Source organism: Sminthopsis crassicaudata, chromosome 5, assembly GCF_048593235.1.
Source record: "Sminthopsis crassicaudata isolate SCR6 chromosome 5, ASM4859323v1, whole genome shotgun sequence".
In the NCBI taxonomy this organism is placed as follows: domain Eukaryota; kingdom Metazoa; phylum Chordata; class Mammalia; order Dasyuromorphia; family Dasyuridae; genus Sminthopsis; species Sminthopsis crassicaudata.
The window spans coordinates 79,772,431-79,793,847 of NC_133621.1; the positions used below are offsets into that span (position 1 = coordinate 79,772,431).

Sequence of the window (21,417 nt, forward strand, 5' to 3'; positions counted from 1 at the left end):
ACCAGCATATTTATTGAGTGCTTGAATGGCTTCAGTTGTGATAGTTAAATCCTCTAATTCATTAATGTGTACCCATCCTAAGTGTTGGGAATTGTTTGATAGCTTTCTGTTGATATTTCCAAATATATATGTATATATATTTTCAAAATACCAAATATATACATATTGAGGATGAGTAAACAACATTGGCAGGGATATTTAAATACTTCCTCTGCCCTCTCAGTGTGGGGACCAAACTTCTGTCTGGGAATTCCCTTTGGCATGAGTCTCTGAGGCTTGGGGCTTTCTTGCCAGAAAAGCCTTCATTGTTATGAAACAAATGCCATTGGGAAAGTATGTTAGAGAAATGGACAAAAAGCAATTAACTCAGAAGACTAGGAATTCTTTTGACAAAATAGAGGTCTTCCATATAGACTTTTGGAACCATCAGCAGCATCATGGTTAGCATTTTTATAATACCTACTATGTTCCAGACACAATGCTTTACAAATATTAATTCATTTGATCCTCAACAATAATCCATAGAAGTAGGTATTATCATTATCCCCATTTTACAGTGAAGGAAACTGAGGTAGACATATGATGAATGACTTCCCAAAATTATTTGCTAATTAGTGTCTTAAATTTGAATTAGAGCTCCCTGACTACAAAATTCAGGCTCCAAGAAATTTCTTTTTGTAGGTCTTTGTAAATGACTAGTGGAATGTCAGATTCTGGTTTTCTCTTCGACCTGGTACTGGCGGGATGTCTGGGGTAAAACTAGGGGATACATATGAGTAGCATGCAGTCTGACTCTGAAGTGCACAATGTCAAAATTATCCTAGCAAGCTGAGTGATGTCGGCAGCAGAGTACCCTAGTGACAAGCTGCTGCCTTAGCCACGAATGTTTATGTCTAATACTGGCATCATATTATATAATTAGTAATAAATCTGAGTCTAAGGAGAGACATATCCATTGACTTTTAGGTAAAATTCACTTTCTTTCCCTGTTATATGCTGAGGGACCACTAAAAATCTTAAGGAGCATTGGAACATTATCATTTTAAAACTGGGTAGACATGAGGAACTAAGCAGCATGAGAAATTAATCATTTTTAAGATAGATTTGAACATTGACCTGACATTTAAGAATTAAGCATTTCTGTAAATCAAGAATTTCCAAGGAAATGACTTTATTATTCTAAGGGAAGTTTACCTTGAAAAATATTTTGACCTTGACAAAGTAAATTAGAATGTAGTAGTCTACTCTTAAGAAGATTGCATGAAATATAATGTTGAAACAACTACTACGTGCATATCTTGGGCTGGCTGAGTTGAGTTGAGGGATAGAGAGGGGTGTGTGTGTGTGTGTGTGTGTGTGTGTGTGTGTGTGTGTGTGTGTTTGTGTGTTGCTAATGGTAGAAAAATAGAAATTAGACATTCATCATAGGTTCATAGATCTAGACTTGGAAGGAACCTTTTACTCAAAGGTCATTTACTCAATGTCTTTCATTTTGAAGAGTAACATTGGGGAAGTGATTTTCTGATCAGATATATTGTATAGAGTGAGATCTGAACCTTGATTATCTGAATCTGGAGGCAGAGAGATTTCCATTGTACCACGTTAAAGTATATTGTATGCATCAAAATACAGAAAATTGGTGACACTTAGGCAATTACATCTTAGTATGAATGAATTTAGGGAATCCTTTCTTTAGAGCATTCATTCCCTGGGGTTTGTGATCAGGCTCATAGGGAGAATAAAAGGCAGACTGATATAATGGACATCTTCCTGCTTCTAACTAAAACCAAATTCAGTTTTCTTCTTAGAAATTTTGTTAAATGTCCCATAAACAGTACAGATTTTAAAGTTGCTATCACTGTAATGCAGAATCTTTGCTTTTCAGGAGTTCTATGATAATAGTTAATGGTAGCCTTTTATAGAAGAAATGGGGTGGCTATGGAAATCTCAAAGGCTACTATTGTCTGAAGTATAAGAGATCTATTCTAACAGCTGCCAAAAATTTATCTGTACTCTTGGTATACTATCATTACAGCATAGTCCAAAAACAAATATTCAAAATCCAAAGTGCTAGGACATCCTTTCAGGGAACCCTACATCTGTGAGTATTGGATTAAAGAAATGTAAGGGAGGCATAATGTGAGAAATACTCACAGTCTCTTTTATTTGGTATTGTTCCAGCTTTGGGCAAGTCACATAATTTCCTTGAATTTTAGTTTCTTCACCCACAAAAATGAAGGCATTGAATTGGATGATTTTTAAAATCCGTTAAGGCTCAGTTCAGAAGGCTTATTCAAAAGCTGGAGAAATATCCCCTTTTCCCAATATCTCTTTGGTCTATTGCCTATTCATATGCAAATCTACAAGGAGGAAGATCGCTTTCATCATTATCTAGTTATGAAATATATAAAATATCAAATTTAGAAGAAAACTTAGAAGTCATCTAGCTTAACATTCTCATTTTATCAGGGAGGAAATTGAGAGCCCAAAAAGGATCACATAGTGAGTTCATGGCAGGCTCAAGATCAAAACCAAATTCTCTAGATTTAATTCTAATTGCAGTATTCATCGAAAAATAGAACTAGGTATCTTTAGTAAAGAGCAAAACTACAAGAAAAATACCATGTTCTTAAATACTTTAGTGGGGATTAGGGCAGGAGGTTGATTGACTGGTTCATTGAGTTTGGATGTGTACATGCACATTAGCTCTTCTCCCTTGTTTTCCATGATGGAACAACTAGATACTTCATGTGTCCAGATAAAACAGGAGAGATGGTGTAGAAGACACAAATGGAAACTCCTTGGAGAGTTGCTCAGCCAAAGTAGTAACACATATGAACTGCTAGAATCTCCTCATTCCATTCAAATGTGACAGAGGCCAGGGACCTGTTATATCTGCCCTCCCCAAATAGATAGACTCCTTGAACCAGAGTAGGGAGAGGAGAAGAGGGGATTTGATACTAATGATTGCCTCTGCTCTAGAAATGACTTGTTCAAGTACGCTAATTCTTCTCACCTTCCTAGTTGACTGATGGCTGCAAAGTTAACAGTGGGTGATACATCTGGGAACACCCTTAAAGTATGGAAGAGTCAAGAAATTCAACTCAATCAGCCAGAGGTTTCTTTAGTTGTTTTTTTCATTAAATTCAGTGGCAGTTAATCAATTATAAGTGCATTGTCTCCTCTGTATTAAAATCAAATCTAGTCCTCGTCTTCGATTAACTTGGCCTCCGTCCTTATCATGAAAAATAATTAAGAAGCCTCAGAAACAAGATCTCTCTTGCCTTTTTGACTTGGAAACCTTCCTGTGCTATGATTTTCATTTGGAACTCAATTATTTTCAGAGAGCATTTTGCAATTTTGCATTTTAACTCTGTAAGGGGGAGCCACCCCAATCAAATTTCAGAGGCTGCCCCCCTCTTGAGTAACAGAAACTTGTCCTAAGAGATAAAGGTAGTTTTTTTTTCTGAATGTCCTCAGGCTTAGAAACATTATCAGATCAAGATTTAGTGCTAGAATGGACCTTAGAGGCCAACTCACTCATTTTAAAGATAAAAAACCTGAAGTCTACCCAAGTAACCAAGTATAATCACTCAATTCATAAGTAAAAGAGTTACGATTTGTACCTATATCTTCTAATTCCAAATTCAGAGGTTCATTTTTTTTCTCACAACAGCCTCCTGAATCCCCCAAAATAAGAAAAATGGTTCCATTTGTGAAATTGTTTGCAGTTGACAAATGGTTTTTTCACACAATTGATCTGTGAAGTAGATCCTGAAAGTATGATTATGCCCATTTCATAGATGGAAAACTGAGACTGACTCAGTGAGTTACTTGTTCAAAGCTACACAGCTAGTTGGCAGTAAGACTGAAATCTGGGCCTCACATTTCCAAGTCCCACAGGCCTCGACTTGATTATTAGTTGGGAGATGGGCCTTCCATCTGGGATGAGAGCTTTGGCATAAAAGTTAGGATACTAAATTGATCTCCCCATACCTGGGAAGGAGAAAACTTCTTTGAACCCAGGCTTTGCTTGACCTTTACCAATCAATCAGGGGGAAAAAAAACTCATTAAAGCTCTCACCTGTAGAAGGTACTTTCAAAAACTTTATCACAATTTTTTTTAGCTTTTTAAAATTCTTGCCACCCTGATATACTCAAAGTAAGTAGGGCAGAGCTTTCTCTGACCTTCTTAACAGAAGCCAGCTGCTGAGTTTTGTGATCTTCAGTGATGGCATATGCACAGAGATTGAAAGGGAAAGGAAAGGGAGATGACACAAATAAATTTGGAAAACACTTTGAAGTCACCCAGCTGTCCCTGTTCCTATTTTTCAATCACCAGATGTACCAGTATCATTATTTTTCCTAGCTCCATGGTAGAAATGATTTGGTATTTGTCCGGTACCAAACAGAGGTTTATAGGATATCCTTAAGGATTCAGCTACAGCCTAATTTAAACAATCAAGACTGAATAAAATAAAATTCAGTGGACTCACATTTCAGCTGCTTTTGTTGGAAGGCACTATTTTGAAATTGTGTTCCTAAAATATTAGCTTCTATTGTGTTTACTTCGGAAGCTCCTAGCTCATGCACTACTGAGCCACATAAAAGATGCTGCAAAAGAGAATAAAGTCATCATCATAGAAAAGATGTAGTATGTGTGATAAAGCAACAGGTAAAAGACAGCCTTTAGAACTGGGCTTTTAGAAGCATTTTGTCCGACACACTCATTTTAGAGACAAGGAAACTGAGGCTTAGAGAATCTGGGTGATTTGTTCAAAGTGTCACATTAGTAATAAATAGCAGAGTCCACATCTTCTGACTTTTCTACTGCATTAGCCATGGAAGCAATGAGGATTTACCAGAAGAGTGCTTGAAAGCTGAAGCAAACTCTTGTCTTTGTCTCCAATTACCCAAGCATCATAATGTCCATTCTTTGCACCCACAATAAGTTATTCAAACTCTCAGGAGGTACACATATATTTTTTGCCCTTAAACAACTCTCTCTGAAAACTATCTCTGTCCCACTTCTAATTGGTAATGATCTCAAAGACAATAAAGTACCATGTGTTGAGTTAAACTGACCTAAGCAGCCCATCATCAATAATAATTTATAAACAAAAATTGGTGTAAATATATCAACAAGGAAATCTACTGAGGGAAAAAGAAGTAAGAAGAGTTAAGCAAGAGTGAGGAAAAAAATCACTGGATTTTTCATTAGAATATCTAGGATTTGAATCCCAATTCTGAGAGCATATAGACCATGGGAACCTCATTTTCTTTCCTTTTTTACCTCAGTTTCCTCATCTGTAAAATTAGAGGCTTGGACAAGGTGATTTCTCAAAGTCTTTTTTGCTTTACATTCTGAGACAAGAGCTCATCCTGTTTCTTAGAGGAGGGGCTGTAACATTCTTCAGGAATCTTACCCTCTTTTCTTACCTTCCACAATAGTGGCAGAAGCTTGGGCTATACAAAGGTAGTTCTTGGTTAGAGAGAGGAATTGATGGGACAGGTTGAAGGAAAGAGGTGCTGACAGCTTTATTCACATAACAGCACAGCAGGATTTGGAATTAATATACTCAGCAAACAGTTCAGAGAAACAGAGTGTGACAGGTGAAAGTTTTCTTAGAGATGTAACTACTTCTTTCCTTCAGGTGACCTATCCAAGGTTGTACAGATGCTTTTTCAGTAGAAGCCAAGAACTCAATGCATATTATTCGAATTATTTGGAACATCCATGACTGTTGAATATTTTCCTTACTTCTTTTTGAGTACATTTTAAATGTATGATTTTTGAAAATTAAGTACCATCAAATTTTACTAATTTATACTCATTGGAAGACTACTCTGAATAAATAAAAACATTGAGTTCTTTTTTAAAATGAAGTTTTTTTTATTTTCAAAACATATGCATGGATAATTTGACATTGACTCTTGCATAGCCTTGTATTTCAGATTTTCTCTTCATCTCCCCCACCCCCTCCCCTAGATGGCAAGCAATCCAATGTATGTTATACATTTTAAAATATATGTTAAATCCAATATGTATAAACATATTAATACAATTTTCTTGTTGCACAAGAGAAATCAGATCAAAATAAGAACATAAATGAGTAAGAAAACAAAATGCAAGTGAACAACAACAACAAGAGTGAGAATTTTATGTTGTGATCCACATTTAAAACTTTGAATTCTTGAATGGAAAGAAGTTGAAATTTAATATATTCAAATATAAACAAGGCTAGCTAAGTGCATCTTTGTAGGAGTAATCTGGGTGTATACATTAATTAGTAGATAAAAAATAGATGTTTGAAAAGTTTGTTTTCACAAGTAGCTGAGTTGTGTTCTCTGCTATATTTTTATGTTTGTAGGTCACATCTTTCTTAGAAGAAAAGAGGGGGACTCTCAAGTCCAGCCTGATGTCTGGATTATCATAAACACTAAACTATAGAATCTATAATGAGTCTCCAGCTAGTTCATACAATGATTGTGTTGGTCCTAGAGGTACACTTGGAGGATGTTCAAAGTCCTTTGTCTTTTCCAGCTCTCCCTCTCAACCATATGTGTCTCCTGTTATTTATTTGGGTTCCTGGCAGGAAAGAAACCTTTAAGTCTATAAGATCTATTTCCTCTCTTAAAACCTCAATCAACAACATATTCTCTGCTTCCTAATTCCCCTGCCCCTCTTTCTTATCTTCTCCCAATCTGCAACTATGGGAAGTCTCAGTAACCAGAAGGACTGGTTAAATCCTAGAGATAGGATTTATGATTTCCTTAGTACCAGGAATTCTGAGGTGAAGAAATTCCATCAAATTAAATTAAGGCAGCATCATTTCTGCAACACGGTCTTAAAGAGTTTTCTTGAGACTTGAGAAGTTAATTGACTTGCCCATGGTCATGTACCCAGAATGCATCCAAGGAAGAGCTTGAATCCAAGTCCCCTGTCTTCAAGAGCAGCTCTCTACCCACTACACAACACTGCCTCTCAGTGGCAAACAGTAATAAATGGAAGGATTTCTGGATAAAAATAGTAATAACAATTTATAAAAATCCATTATTTGTTCAGCAAAATCTAAGCACAAATGGATAGAGGTCTGGAAGTCAGGAAATCTCATTTTAGATCCAGTCTAAGATACTAGCTGTGTGACTTTGGTTAAGCCAACCTCTTTTGCCTCAGTTTCCTCATCTGTAAAAGAGGGATTATAACAGTAGCTACCTCCGAAGATTATTGTAGGAATCTAACAATAATAATTGTAAAACACTTAGTACAATGCCTGGCACATAATAAGTACAATATAAATATCAGCCATTATTATTTTCATTATATCATCATCATCATTATCATGGTTATGATTATTGTCATAATTAAGCCAATGCAGAACCTACTTACCAAATATAGTTATTCATGAATAATTCTCATATCCCTAGTAAATCCTGGGTTCTTTTATTCTATTATTACCCATTTCTGAAATCATGGGCAAGCCACTTTTACTTGCTTTCAAAAAGACTTGTATTTATTACTACTCATTTCCATCACCTCAGAAGTTTAAAACCTATAGAAGCTTCTCAAATTTTATTTAGGTTTTCTGCCTTCATTTTTTCTTCCTCTGCCCTGCCCTTTTGCCTTTTCCCTCTCCATAGAGGTTCTACTTCAAGATTTTTCTTCCTCAGTGGATATCTTCAACATAAAGAAGATCCAACTCACTTCCAGTTGATCAGTGATGGACAGAAATAACTACACCCAGAGAAGGAACACTGGGAAGCGAATGTAAATTGTTAGCACTACTGTCTATCTACCCAGGTTACTTATACCTTCAGAATCTAATACTTAATGTGCAACAAGAAAGTGGTATTTACACACATATATTGTATCTAGGTTTTATTGTAACACATGTAAAATGTATGGGATTGTCTGTCATTGGGGGGGACGGAGTGGAGGGAGGGAGGGGATAATTTGGATAAATGAATACAAGGGATAATATTATAAAAAAATTACTCATGCATATATACTGTGGGAAAAAAATTCTAAATTAAAAAAAAAAGATTTTTCTTCCTCTTCCTCCTTCTTTTTCTCTTTCTATGTAAGTAAATACATACTCCTGTTTTCTTCTATGCCTTCTAGTAGTTTTGTAACCCCTAAAGCTCTTCTCAATCTCGTATTATGAATAATCTCAAAGTTTAAGTACTTCACTGGAAGGAAGAAGTTGTGACAATTGATTATGTTTGGATCGACACTTAGAATAACTCAGGGTTATGTCTGCTCATTGTTTAATGATGTTGTTGAATCTCTTTCCTCCCCATAAAACTGGGATTCCTTTTTGTGTCAACAGAAAAGAAAGCTATGGTATCCTTCTCAGAATGATGCTTTTTAGTACACAAAACAAAATGTATAGGAAAATGTCCAAAGAAAGCCTATATTACTCATAGTATATGTAGGAATATATGTATACACACACACATATTGTTGTTATTCTTTCATTTCAGCCATGTCTAATTCCTCAGACCCCATCTGAGTTTGTTTTGAACAAAGATACTCGAATGGTTTGCCATATTCTTCTCGAGCTCACTTGATATAGAAAAGGAGGCAGATAAATTGGATTAAGTGAATAGCCCAGTGTTACACAGCTAGTATCTGAGGCTCGATTTGAACTCAGGAAGAGGAATCTTCCTGACTCCAGGCTTGGCACTCTGACCATTAAACTACACAGGCGCCATACACACAATGTAAATCAAATTATGTATTATATATAATCATATGTGTATATATATACACACATACATGTATATATTTACAAGTTCATGGACCTCAGATTAAGAATCTCCTATTATAAAATGATACTTGTAACGATTTGAGATTCCTCTATTAGAGTTCATTATAAGCTATCCACTCTTTGTCCGTTGACATCATGAGTTGCCATGGCCAGAACATTTCACCACAATGTTGCCATTCTTCTTGTAAAGAGCCTCTCTCCCCAACTTGGAAGATCTTCAACTGCCAGTGCAAATCTAGGTTCATCCTCAAAACCCTTTTGTGAAGACCCAGTTAGTTCCCTGGATACTTTAGGATCAGCCAGAGTCAGGATAAGCAAAAGTCCTTGGTTTTTATTCTTGGTCGAAATGAGAGGAATGGACACAGGAATCTCCACACCTCCTTTCTCTTTCCACAGCCAAAAGGTAACTCCTGCTTGTCTTATTCCACTCTCCAATGCCTCTTATAATTCTCTGTATACACCAAGCCGGCACAGTATAGTGGGCAGGGCCATTCTCCAAGCATATGGTAATAGAGTATTGTCCAATTGGTAATTAGCCTTAAGTGCTTGGTTATCCAACCATAGTGCATCAACTCAGTTTCAGCCCTTTACATCCTTTCATAAACCCTGCCAGAGCTTATATTGTACTCAGACAGATTTAAAGAAACTACTATCTCTCCATATCCCTGAGAGGCATCTAAGCTAGACATTTCAGGGGTATTAAATGGAGCATTTCCAAGGAAAGAGAGGTATACCTGTAATTGATTGTGTAGTGATTGATTCTGTCTGTATATATTGTCTCTTGTGTTTCTTTTTGGGTGAACAATCCACCAGGGAAAACATTTTATAACATATTACTCAGTGGCATGCTGTATAGTCTATCCAACTCATCTGGAGCAATACAAACCAATACAAAGCAATACAAACCTGGAGCCTTAGAAAGTAATTTCAAAAAGTTTTTCTTGTGGGACAAGAAGTGAAGGTTACTATCTAGCAAAGACACATATGTAATTTTCTACAATTGTCACTTGAGACTGTTTTAAATTTTTTTTACATTTTGACAAATCTTGAAGTTAAACATCACTCAAAAAAGAAAATTTCCATATATATAGCAAATCACAAAAAGATTTTATATGAAGCTGTGACTTTCCATTCATACTATTTAAAAAAAAACAAGAACATACTAAATTCTCTACATTTATTTCAAAACTGTCTTGCTTATCTGTGCTTCCTTCTGAACTTACTTTTATTCTCTTATCTGCATTTTTAAAATGTTACAATGGCTCTCTTTATTTTTTTTAAAAACCACAATTCCCTTCCTCTTTTACTTCTTCTTAATTATGTATCAAAAAGGGAGATGGAGAAAAGTTGTTACAAATAAATATAGTCTAACAAAATGAAGCCACAGAGTGGCCATGTCTAAAAATGTAAATCTAAAAATGGACTTTGTATCTATCACTCTCTGTCAGGAGGTGGGTTAATGTGCCTCAAGTTAGGTACCCTAGTTAAGGCAGTCCTATATTGTTCTGACAATTCATGAGATTAACTCTGAAGTTTTACTAATTTTTTATACTCAACAACTAGATTTATCTTAAACTGAGAAACATAATGGATCATCCTTAGAGCTGGAAAGATCTGAGTTTGAGTGCTGTGTCTAGCTTTGTTTCTTGGTCAGCCACTTAACTTCCCATGTTCTAGAGCAGGGGTCCTCAATCTACGGCCCACGGGCCAGATGAGGCCTGCTGAGGATGTGTATGCGGCCTGCCGGGTTAATGGCAAAATCAGACCAGAAGTGACGTTCAACCTAAACTCACATTAGCAATGTACACTTCCAGCACTGGCCTGAGGTGGCGGAGATAGAGTGTGAGGTACTCCAACAGTCTGAGGGATAGTGAAGTGGCCCCCTATTTAAAAAGTTTGAGGACCACTGTTCTAGAGCCTAGCTTCTTAAATTATAGTCTGCCACCAATGTAGAGAATTGTAACAATGCAGGAGTCACAAAATTATGATTTATCAACAAGTATTTGATATGTATATCTATTTTATATACCTATATACTCAGGATCATGTAAAAATTTCTTGAGAGAAAAGGGGTTGTGAGTCGACAGAGTTTTAGAAGCCCTGTTCTAGACAATCTTATAAGACTTTGAGTTACAGAGAAGGCACTAACTTACATTTGTAGAGGGAGTTTTCTCACCAGGAGCTCCGTATATCAGTGAAATAACAGGTCTAACCCCTGTTGGTGTTCCTAACTTCTTTTTAGCTCTGTTCTCTTTAGGTATCTCCTTGTAGCTCCTTTCCTATTGTACCAACAACTTTCTGTGTTGAAAAGTCTTATATCATCTTTGGTCTAGGATAATGCTCGTCTGACCTGTTCAAAAGCAAAAGAAAAGATACCTGTATATTTCTGAATAATAACAGCAGCTTCTTTTCTCAGGATGTGGTCCTTACTTGGTGATCTAAATAACTTCATTAACCAAGATCATTAAAAAAAAACCCTAATAATTCATTATTTTTTTTCACAGAAAATCATTCCGCACCTCCCGATGTTACCACTTACACCTCAGAACACTCAATACAAGTTGAAAGACCTCAAGGATCGACATCATCACGAACAGCACCAAAGTATGGAAATGCTGAACTCATGGAGACTGGGGATGGTATGTCTTGTAGCCTTGTCCCCTTTTCTCTTTTTCTTCCTCTCCTTTTGAGTTCTGATTTGCATTAGCCCATCTTTCCACTCCCATAATTTGTGTGCTATAGACATCTGTTCCTTGTTTCTTCTGGCCGTATTTCACTCAGAAATGCATCCACAGCCCAGTTTGCAGGATCTTTTTGAATCCCTCCAATAAGGTGGCATATGGAAAGCAAATGACAAGCTCCAAGAAGTGTTCATCAATGAGATATGATTTCTTGAGGGGGTGGGGTGGAATTTGAGCAAATTTCATTATGAATAGAAGAACACTCCGAAGACATTGATGTTTTCCCAGATGTGTAACCAGGATAGAGGCAGAGATTAGAACACATGGACTAAGATGACAACCAGAAACGTTATGGTGAAGTTAAGTGGAAAACAAGAGTAGAAGGGCACTTGAAAAGAAGGTATTTCAGGTTCAGAAAGAGAGAAAAGTATGCCACAAAAATCTTGTGGTGAAAGAAAAGACTACTTAAGTGCTGCAGCATTTACACAACTTTGTTCTTGGGATGTTGTTAGGTGAGGGGCCTTTTATAATTGAGAATAGTATGCAGTAGAGAGTATTCGGGCCCCAGCATCATATGGATCAAATGCTTGAGTTTATTCTTCCACTTCCTCAAACTCTGGCCCTTTCAGATTACACTTGGGTACAATTAATAAAGAAAGGATTTAATTTCCAACATGAATGTCACATAAAATTTGGACAAAATTTAGACTTTTTTCAACACACTGACCTAAGGCCTATGTAGTGTGGTGAGAAATTAACTAATATTAATCATTCTAATCCTTTCTGCTTTTTAAAACTAGTTACCTTTTTACAAGTTACTTAAGCTACCCAATTCTTATTTCCCTTCTTGGTAAGATGTAGAGAATAACTCTTGGGGTAACATAAGAATAAAATGATAAAGTATTTGGGAAAACAAATTGGGAAAGTAATTAAGTATTTGGAAAAAATAGGAGTATAAATTTATCAAATTTGGGACTACTTGAGTTATATTTTCTTTTGCAGGTGACAGGATTGAAAATAACCCCACTAAATGTGGGAACCAAAGGCATGAATTTTAAGCTGCTAATAGTGATATCAGAGAGTAATGAAGGGAACCAATGGCATTGGGCTCTTCTGTCTTTTAAGAGAATTTATTACATGGCATGGTGAATTTTTTTTGTGATTAAACAGATGGATGAATAAACATCAGTCCCTGTTGTGACCAATGACATGTTTTTCTATGGGAGCTAAGCATGCCAAAAAGGCTGTAAAATTAAAATTATAAAGAAAAAAATTGGCATAAATTCATTGTTTAAATATTTCTGTGCCAAATTGGTTAAGTACATTGCAATAATTCATTATTGAATAGAAACATCTTAGTAGGAAGACAAGTATCACCTGAATTGGGTTAAAAATAGTTACCTAATTAATGGGTATGTGTGTATTAATATCTGTGAAACTATACTACATGTTGATAAGGAAACCTGGTTCAATAATAGCACTGATTTTGGATTTGAAGAAACTGAGTTCAGATCTTGGCTCTCCTTCATGAGTCGCATGGCCTTGGACAAGCCAATTTGATTTTCTGAAAAGGTTTTGACTAGATCAGCAGTGAGCCATGAACTTAAACATTTTTTCATATTTCTTTTTTATTTTATTTTTATGATAGTTTTTTTATTTTTCAAAATACATGCAAAGATAGTTTTTAACATTCACCCTTGCAAAACCTTGTGTTCCATATTTTTCTCCCTCCTTCTCCTAGACAGTAAGTAATCCAATATAGGTTAAATATGTGCAATTCTTCTAAACATATTTCCACATTTATCAAGCTGCACAAGAGAAAAAACAAGCAAACAACAACAAAAAAGGTGAAAATACTATGTTGTGATCCATAATCTGTCCCTATACTACTCTCTCTGGATGTAGCTGAATCTGTCCATCATAAGTTTATTGGAATTGGTCTGAATTATCTCATTGTTGAAAAGAGCCAAGTCCATCACGGTTGATCATCACATAATCTTGTTGTTGCTGTGTAGGATGTTCTTTTGGATAATCATCTTTCAATATAATTAGTTTTCTTTGTGCTTTCCTTACCCATAGACACACATTTAAAAACATTATCCTAACGATTGATCATTTTCAAAAGATTGCCAAAGGGGTCCACAACAAATAAAAAAAAAGTTTGAGTCCTTTGTTCTAAGTAATTTCTTATTTTATATTTTATTTCTTATACCATAAAGTCCCTTATATGTAGTTCTAAATCTGTTAGTGTCTCTTATTGTTTTCATTTTTAAAATTTTGTTTTAATTCCTCTGTAAATGTATTATTTATTCAGCTGATTTTTACTGTTATTATTAGTATTACTCAGAGTTTTCTGAGTTCATTTTCTCAGTGATTCACTCATGAAGAGTCTTGTGGCATGACCCATGAGTCATTAGTTACAGTTTCCCCATTATTGCTTGCTATTGTTTAGGGACATAGCCCTCATATTTAAAGGAGATTTAGGGACAGTTCTTGTTTGTTGAAACTTTCTATCTTGAAAGGCACTATATATATTTGTGTATGTATCTAGATATACATATCAAGGCATAAGTATAATAAAATTCCACAAGGAATGCATTTTTTCCTTAAAGAAAGATACTTGGAAAATCCCACTATTTGCCTCTTCTATTCATCTATGGATAATATTTTGAATTATTTTGAATCATCCTAGAAGCAAAAAATGAAACTTTAACAGTGATTGTTTAAAGTCTTGTTTGAAGAGTGCATGTTAGATGACTATGTGTTCTACCATCTTGTATAAATCATAAACAGAATACAATGGGAATGACAGTGTTACATTTCAGTAGCTTATGCTTATATAAATCTTTAAAAAGTAGGTTACACAATTCATTTTGTTTGATTCACACAACAATGCTGTAAGGCAGAAACTATAGGTATTAGCATCTACATTTTATAGAGGAGCAAGCTAAAACTCCAGGGGATAAATAATTTGCCTACAATTTCCCACATCTTGAGTAAATGGATCCGGGTCCAAAGACTAAAACTCTTTATTTTGTCTGATGCCATGATTTGTGCTTTTTCCAGTGGGCAACATTTTTCTTTAGTGCAAAACACAACAAAGTCTCACGATATATGTTAAATGATTGGGTCTTGAATTGTGATGACATGGATAAAGAAAACTCTACTGGATAAGAGAACTCTTTGTACTAATATAGGATAACACCTTCCTTATTACTTGTAGTTTTAGAGAGTTAACTGACTTACTCAAGGTAATATGGTCCACCTTGGCAGAGGTTAGTCTTCCTGACTTCAAGGCCTCTTGTCTCCTCTGCCATGTTGTCTCTCATACTGCAAATGTTGGATTGGGAATTGGGTCAAGGTCATCATTAGAAACTAAAATAATTTGATCACAGAATATTATCCCATATAATCCATATAAAAAGAACACATAATAGAGTCATTACCTTTATTCTTTTTCTGTTTGGATATACATTTGTTCAACCAAAAATGCTTAACTCTGAAATCTGTTCCCTCAGTATCTTGGTTCAGGGTAGGATGTCAGCCTATTTGGGCTTTTTTATTTCTATTTTCTAAACAACCCCAGATCTAAAACATCAAGCTGTTGTTTCATTGCCAATTATTACCATGTTTCCTTGTTTAAATCCTGAGTTGCCTGGAAGCCATCTCATCTCTCCCATGGTCCCTATTCTCCAGGAGTACCTGTGAGCAGCCGAGTGTCAGCAAAGATTCAACAGCTGGTCAATACCCTCAAACGGCCCAAACGACCTCCGTTACGAGAATTCTTTGTAGATGATTTTGAGGAATTGTTAGAAGGTAAAAAAAAAAAGAAAAGAAAAAAAAAGCTTTTTATTTTTATTCTTTGGCTTTTTGGATGTTGTTAAATGCTATGAACTGTAATAATGTTGTTTCTGCCAGAGCTATTATCTTGAAAAGAAGACTATCTCATTTCCTGAGATGACTAGAGTTTAGCAAAGAAAGCTCAGATAAAATGAAGGTCCCTAATGATCAACTTGAGCAATGAGCCAGATGCTTGGTGACTCAGGATTGTAATCCCAAATTGATTATTTGGTGCATCACCTTCAGCAGATTGTGATTTTATCATCTGAGCCAGAGCTCCTTTGAGAGTACTGGAGTATTTCAGAAGGGGTGTGAATTATGGGACAACCTAACTCACAGGAAAAAATGTTTCTCAGTGTAAGTGTGAGTATATATTTCCAGAGTGAAACACGATGCTACCATTTTTCCCCTTTTCTTGTCCCAGTGTAAAAATGTGAGTACCTGGCATCAAAAGAGCGGATGCTTTGGTTTTCCTTAAAAAAATGGATAAGAATCAGAAGTGTTAGGTTCATGTAGAAAAGGAAATCTCTTATTGAAATAAACTTGATCTTAAAGATGAAATCCATGTTTATGTAGCTGTGAGTATTAAATATCAGTTGTGATATGGTAAAAATGAGTATTATCTTGTTCTGTTGACAAATAGTTCTTGAACAATTTATAAGACATAAAAGATTTTATAAGGATAGAAAAAGTTGTCTCCTGCCTCTATCTTCCTAATGCAAATAATTGGACTAAAGGCATTTTATTGTTTAGCTTATGTTAGAGCTTTACTTAAGGATATAGGTTTCGCTTGCACTTCCCCCTACTCCTTTAGTAGTTACAAATAGAAATGTTTATCTGATTGATTTAGGGTGAAAATGTTCTTTAGCAATAACGAGCGCTAAAAAAGACTTTTTAAAAAAATCTAAAGTAAGTTTCCTAGGCTGATGATCTTCTTCCTTCTAAATATCATTGCTATTCTAATATAAAATGGGCCTTTTAATTCTTTTTATTTCCCTCTGTTATCAGTTCATACAAGCTTTTCCCTGTCTTTTTGAAATCATCCATTTTTCTCATCTTGTAGCACAAAAGTATTCATTTCATCATACTACATACCACAATTTAGCCATTCCTCAATTGGTGAGAATCATCTTATTTTCCAGGTTTTTGCCACTATAGAAAGAGTTGCTATAGATGTTTTTGTACTTAAATTCTTTTTTGGACTCTCTCCCTTTTTCTTTGACCAACTGTTGAGTTTAAGCTATACAATAGTATAGCTTAGCCAAAGTATTTCAACTACTTACTATGAGTATTTTTCCAAATTGTTTTCCAGGATAATTGTATACATTTATAGGTCTATTAACAATGCATCAATATGCATATTTTCCCACAGTCCTTCCAACATTTGTCATTTTCCTTTTTTTTTTTTTTTCATTTCTGCTATTCTGTTAGACTTGAGATAGAATCTCAGAATTGTCAAGTATTTTTCATATGGCTAGAGATAGCCTTGATTTCTTCCCTGGAGAACTGTCTGATCATATCCTTAAACCATTTGTCACTTGGGGAATGGCTATTTTGCTTACAGATTTAATACTATGACCATAAAAGTTTTGACTCTTAGATAAAAAAAAGATACATTTTTAAAAATTGCCTCTTGTCAGTCAGCAAAATGTTTTGACCTATTGTGTTTGGGGTGTGTGTGTGTGTGTGTGTGTGTGTGTGTGTGTGTGTGTGTGTGAGAGAGAGAGAGAGAGAGAGAGAGAGAGAGAGAGAGAGTGAGAGAGAGAGAGAGAGAATTTTCACCTATGAAAATTCTGCCTTCTGAGAAATCTGCATACCTAGCTCCTTCCACCTGAGTTTAATCTTTCCTTTAAAAAAAATTCTATGATGCTTTGAAAAGAAGACTGAATTTTACAGGTATGAAAGTGATATTTATGTGAGACTAATTCTGCTTTTGTAATTCACATAAAGTTCAACAACCAGATCCAAATCAACCAAAGCCAGAAGGAGCACAGATGTTGGCAATGCGTGGGGAACAGTTGGGTGTGGTAACAAATTGGCCACCATCATTAGAAGCTGCATTACAACGATGGGGAACCATTTCACCAAAGGCCCCTTGCCTAACCACTATGGACACAAATGGAAAACCACTGTACATTCTTACTTATGGTAAGTAATTCCACATTTTTTTTTTACCATATTTCATTATACTGGTTCTTCTATCTACGTAGACCTTTTTCTGTCTTACCTTCCTTTTCCTTTCCTCTTCACTATAAATAGATATTCTCTCAGGGTTCTGTCATTGGCCTTCTTTTGCCTCTACATTCCTTCTAGGTGCAAGTTTAATGGCTTAAGCTATCCCCATTGAGGACAGTTGACTCAGACCCTCAGGATACAGAGTTGTTTAGCTTTAGACTTGCTCAATAGATAAGAGTGCTGGACCTGGAGTCAGGAAGATTCATGACATCTTGATTTCTAATCCAGCTACAGACACTTACTGGTGTGTGACTCTGAGCAGGTTACTTAGCCTTGCTTATCTTATTTCCTCATTTGTCAAATGAGCTGGAGAAAGACATGGCAACTGCTTCAGTAACTTTGCCCAGAAAACCTCAAATGAGGTCAGGAACAGTCTGAAAAACAATTTAGTTGAATTCTCCCCAAACATGGATTTCTGTTTTGTGGATATATGTATCTGAAAGACTTTTTTGTTGCCACGAACTCAACATGTTCAGAAATAAAATCATCATTTTGCTCCACTTAAAATAGCTCATCCTGGTTTCACAGTTATTATTGTTGTTATTGTTTTTTAATGGCATCACCATGCTTCCAAACCAATTGCCTTGGAATCTTCTTTAACACTTCTCTCTCTCTCTCACCTATTACATCCAATTGGTATTTGAATCTAGCATTCTCTCACATTGGTCCATTCCTTGGTCAGCTCTTCCTTGCTTTAGGCTGGAACTCTCTTGATAAATCCTTTATTAATTTATCTATCTCCCTCCACACCTTCTCCATTCTGATCTCTTACAAGATAAGTCTTTCCTTTTTGAAAAAAACTCTTGGACTAAAATTCAAGGCCCTCTGCTTTTTTATTCTAACTTGTCTTTCTAGCTATTTCTTATATTATTGCCTTATATAGTTGTTCCTGCAAACATGTCTGCATCTTCTCTGACTATTAGTCTTTTTTATGCTATTCCTTCTGCTTAAAATGCCCTCTTAAAATATTGTAGATCCCATTGTTGAAGTTCTAATCGTCCTTCAAGATGTTTCTCAAATGCAGTTTCTTCTAATCAGGTCTCCTTAACAACTCATTAGCTAACATGATCTTGACTATCTCTGATCTTCTTTAGTACTTTCTAACATTCTTGGGGAATTTCTCTCATACTATCTTGAATTTTAATAAATTACATCTGATTAGTTCATCTCTCTTATATCCTAATATCTTTGAGGATGATTGTGTCTTACTCATGTTTGACTACTCCACAGAAGATAGTACTTTTTATATAGTATATATTCATTAAACATTTATTAAAGAAATAAATGAATATTGCATTCTGAAAGTCATCCCATTACTTTCCTTTGTCCACTTAGGAGGGTTGTTTGAAAAAAAAAAAAGAAAACAAGCAACAACAATTGCTTTTGACTTGTGATAGTCATTTTTCAAAGATGGGAAAGAAAATCCAATCTAGTATTTTGGAAAGTAGCCTTGTTTTATAGTGAATAAGAAATAACATCTTTGGCTATTTATGAACGAAGTAATGCTCTCATAGTCATAGGTAGTAGAAGTTGCTACAGGTATCATTTAATAGAAATGTCAAGAGGTCAGTTATTTCATGTTAATTGCAGATTAGAAATTCTAATAAGGTGAGAGTTTTTTGCCTAATGTATAATTAACAACTCCTACCTAGAGATCAGTATGACTCTACTCACAATGCTCCTTGACTTCCTTTAACATGAAAACAGAGACAATACAATGGTTTCAATGCCAGACAAGTTCTCTTTGCCTCCTGACACACATTTTTGGTGATAAGGGAGCTCCTTTTTTGTATTAAGCCCTTGATTAATGAGTGGAAAAAAATTCATTACATATCACATTCCAGTTTCATGAATGAGGACAGTATACAATATTTTGTTACTGGAATTTATTTGAGAAGTTTTTGTGAATTTTAACAGTTTCTTTGGGTCAGTTTAGAATTAAATACTTTTTTCTCTCTTGAAAGACTTCCATCAAAAACATAGCTGATTTGAAGTTAGATGGTCAGTCGTTGTTGGGTGGGCCAAAACTGACAATATCAGATCACATTGAAAAGAGACCTGAAAGCACATTGCTTTTTTCTGAATTTAACCTTGTGGTAGTGAGTCATGGGACTGAGCTTAGCCAGACCATGCGCTTGAAACACTTGAATTTGTTGTTCTTTTCATTAATATTTGACTGCCTATATAGTATGCCAGGAACTGAATGAAGTGATTAGCCTTGAGCCATATTCTTTAAGCACTAACAAATTTTAGGCCAAGAATCTGAACACATGGGAAAAAGTAAACCATGTATATTTAGTGGTCTATAGAATGATGAAAAATTCATACAATGCAAGTAAAGAAATTGACAGGGAAACAAATGGAGGAAGTGAATTTTAATGGGATTTTTGAGGCAGAAGAGGAAAAAAATCTTATATTTTTAGTTTTTCCTATTTATATGATCTGTAACACATAGAAATAACATAGCATGGTGTATAGAAGTCCTGGATTTAAATTCAGACTTCAGATAGGCATATAGGTGCTCAGTGGATAGATCACTACTCCTGTAATCAGGAACTCATCCATTATAAATTCAAATCCAGCCTCAGATTCTTACTAGCTATGTGACCCCTGGACACATCACTTAACCCAGTTTGTCTCAGTTTCCTCATCTGTGAAATGAACTGGAGAAGGCAATGACAAACTACCCCAATATCTTTACCAAGAAAACTGCAAATGGTATCAATTTGAATGAAATACCACAGTCATTTAATCACAAGTCATTTAATCTCTTTCAGGCACAACTTCTTCAATTATAATGTGTCTAATAATACCTAATTCACAAGGTTGTCTTGAATACCACATCAGAAAATTTATAGAAAGCACTTTACAAATGCCAATTATTATGAACTTAGAAAAATACCCCTGGGAATGAAGCGAATAAAGAAAGCAAGGTGGGGCAGGAAAGTGAAATGAGACAAGAGGGAGAGGTAAAGGAAGTGTGGTCAAATTAAACTTTTCATGCTGAAAACAAATTGTTAGATTTTTCCTTTAGCCCTTAACCCAGAAAAGCTAAGTAAGTCTGTTAGGTCATCACTTAAACTGTGTCTTTCTGTTGAATATATTTGGTCATTATTGCTGCATGTGTGTGGTATGGCCTCAGGTTCACAAACTTGGTCATCCTCATGACCTCTCCTGATGCTATTCTTCTTGTTTCTTTAACAACAAATCACAGGGTTAGGTTATAGGCAAAATATCATTTTCATACAGCTGCTACCTCCAGAGAGGAAATAGGATTTGTCTCTTGTTCTTTATAAATAGCACACAACTTTTAGTATAATTCAAATTTCAGATTTTATAGCAGAGGGAAAAGCAGAATTGAATAATAATAATAGTCAGTATTTATGTAGCACTTTGTGGTTTACTAACAGCTTTACAGTTATTATTTGATTTTCACAATAACTCTGAGAAGTAAGGTGCTATTATTAAAATAATTTTATATGTGAGCATCTTGAGGCAATCAAAGGTGAAGTGATTGACCTGATGCCATACAATTAATGTGTCCAAGGCAGGATTTCAAGGTTTTCTGACTCAAGACTTTACACTCTATTGTATAATGGAAAGATAAATACACTTAAAGTCATAAAATCTGATTTTCAGTGCTAGCTCTGTAACTTACTGCTTTTCTGACTTTGAACAAGTCATCATACCTTAATTTCATTATCTGTAAAATAAGTGCGCAGTGTTGAATTAATGAAGTTCTATGGTCCTTTTTACCTCAAAAGATTATGATTTTATGAAATGTAATGAGAAGGACTAATTGGAAAATATCTTAAGTAAAGAGTAACAAAATCTGTTAGTTGGCATTTAATCCTGATTTTCCTTGCACATTTATAGGAATCAAGATTTGA

At 35.2% G+C, this 21,417-nt stretch overlaps 1 protein-coding gene across 8 annotated transcripts in view; it reads left to right on the top strand.

Moving 5' to 3' along the window:
• Positions 1-21,417, top strand: part of DIP2C (disco interacting protein 2 homolog C) — a 578,672-nt gene that overhangs the window by 355,589 nt on the left and 201,666 nt on the right. For 7 of the 8 annotated variants that reach the window (XM_074267253.1, XM_074267254.1, XM_074267258.1 and 4 more), the window contains 3 exons: positions 11,276-11,410; positions 15,149-15,268; positions 17,243-17,440. In XM_074267253.1, coding sequence (XP_074123354.1) covers positions 11,276-11,410; positions 15,149-15,268; positions 17,243-17,440 — 453 coding nt within the window. The remainder of the gene's footprint in view (positions 1-11,275; positions 11,411-15,148; positions 15,269-17,242; positions 17,441-21,417) is intronic. The other variant, XM_074267256.1, reaches the window with a different exon arrangement.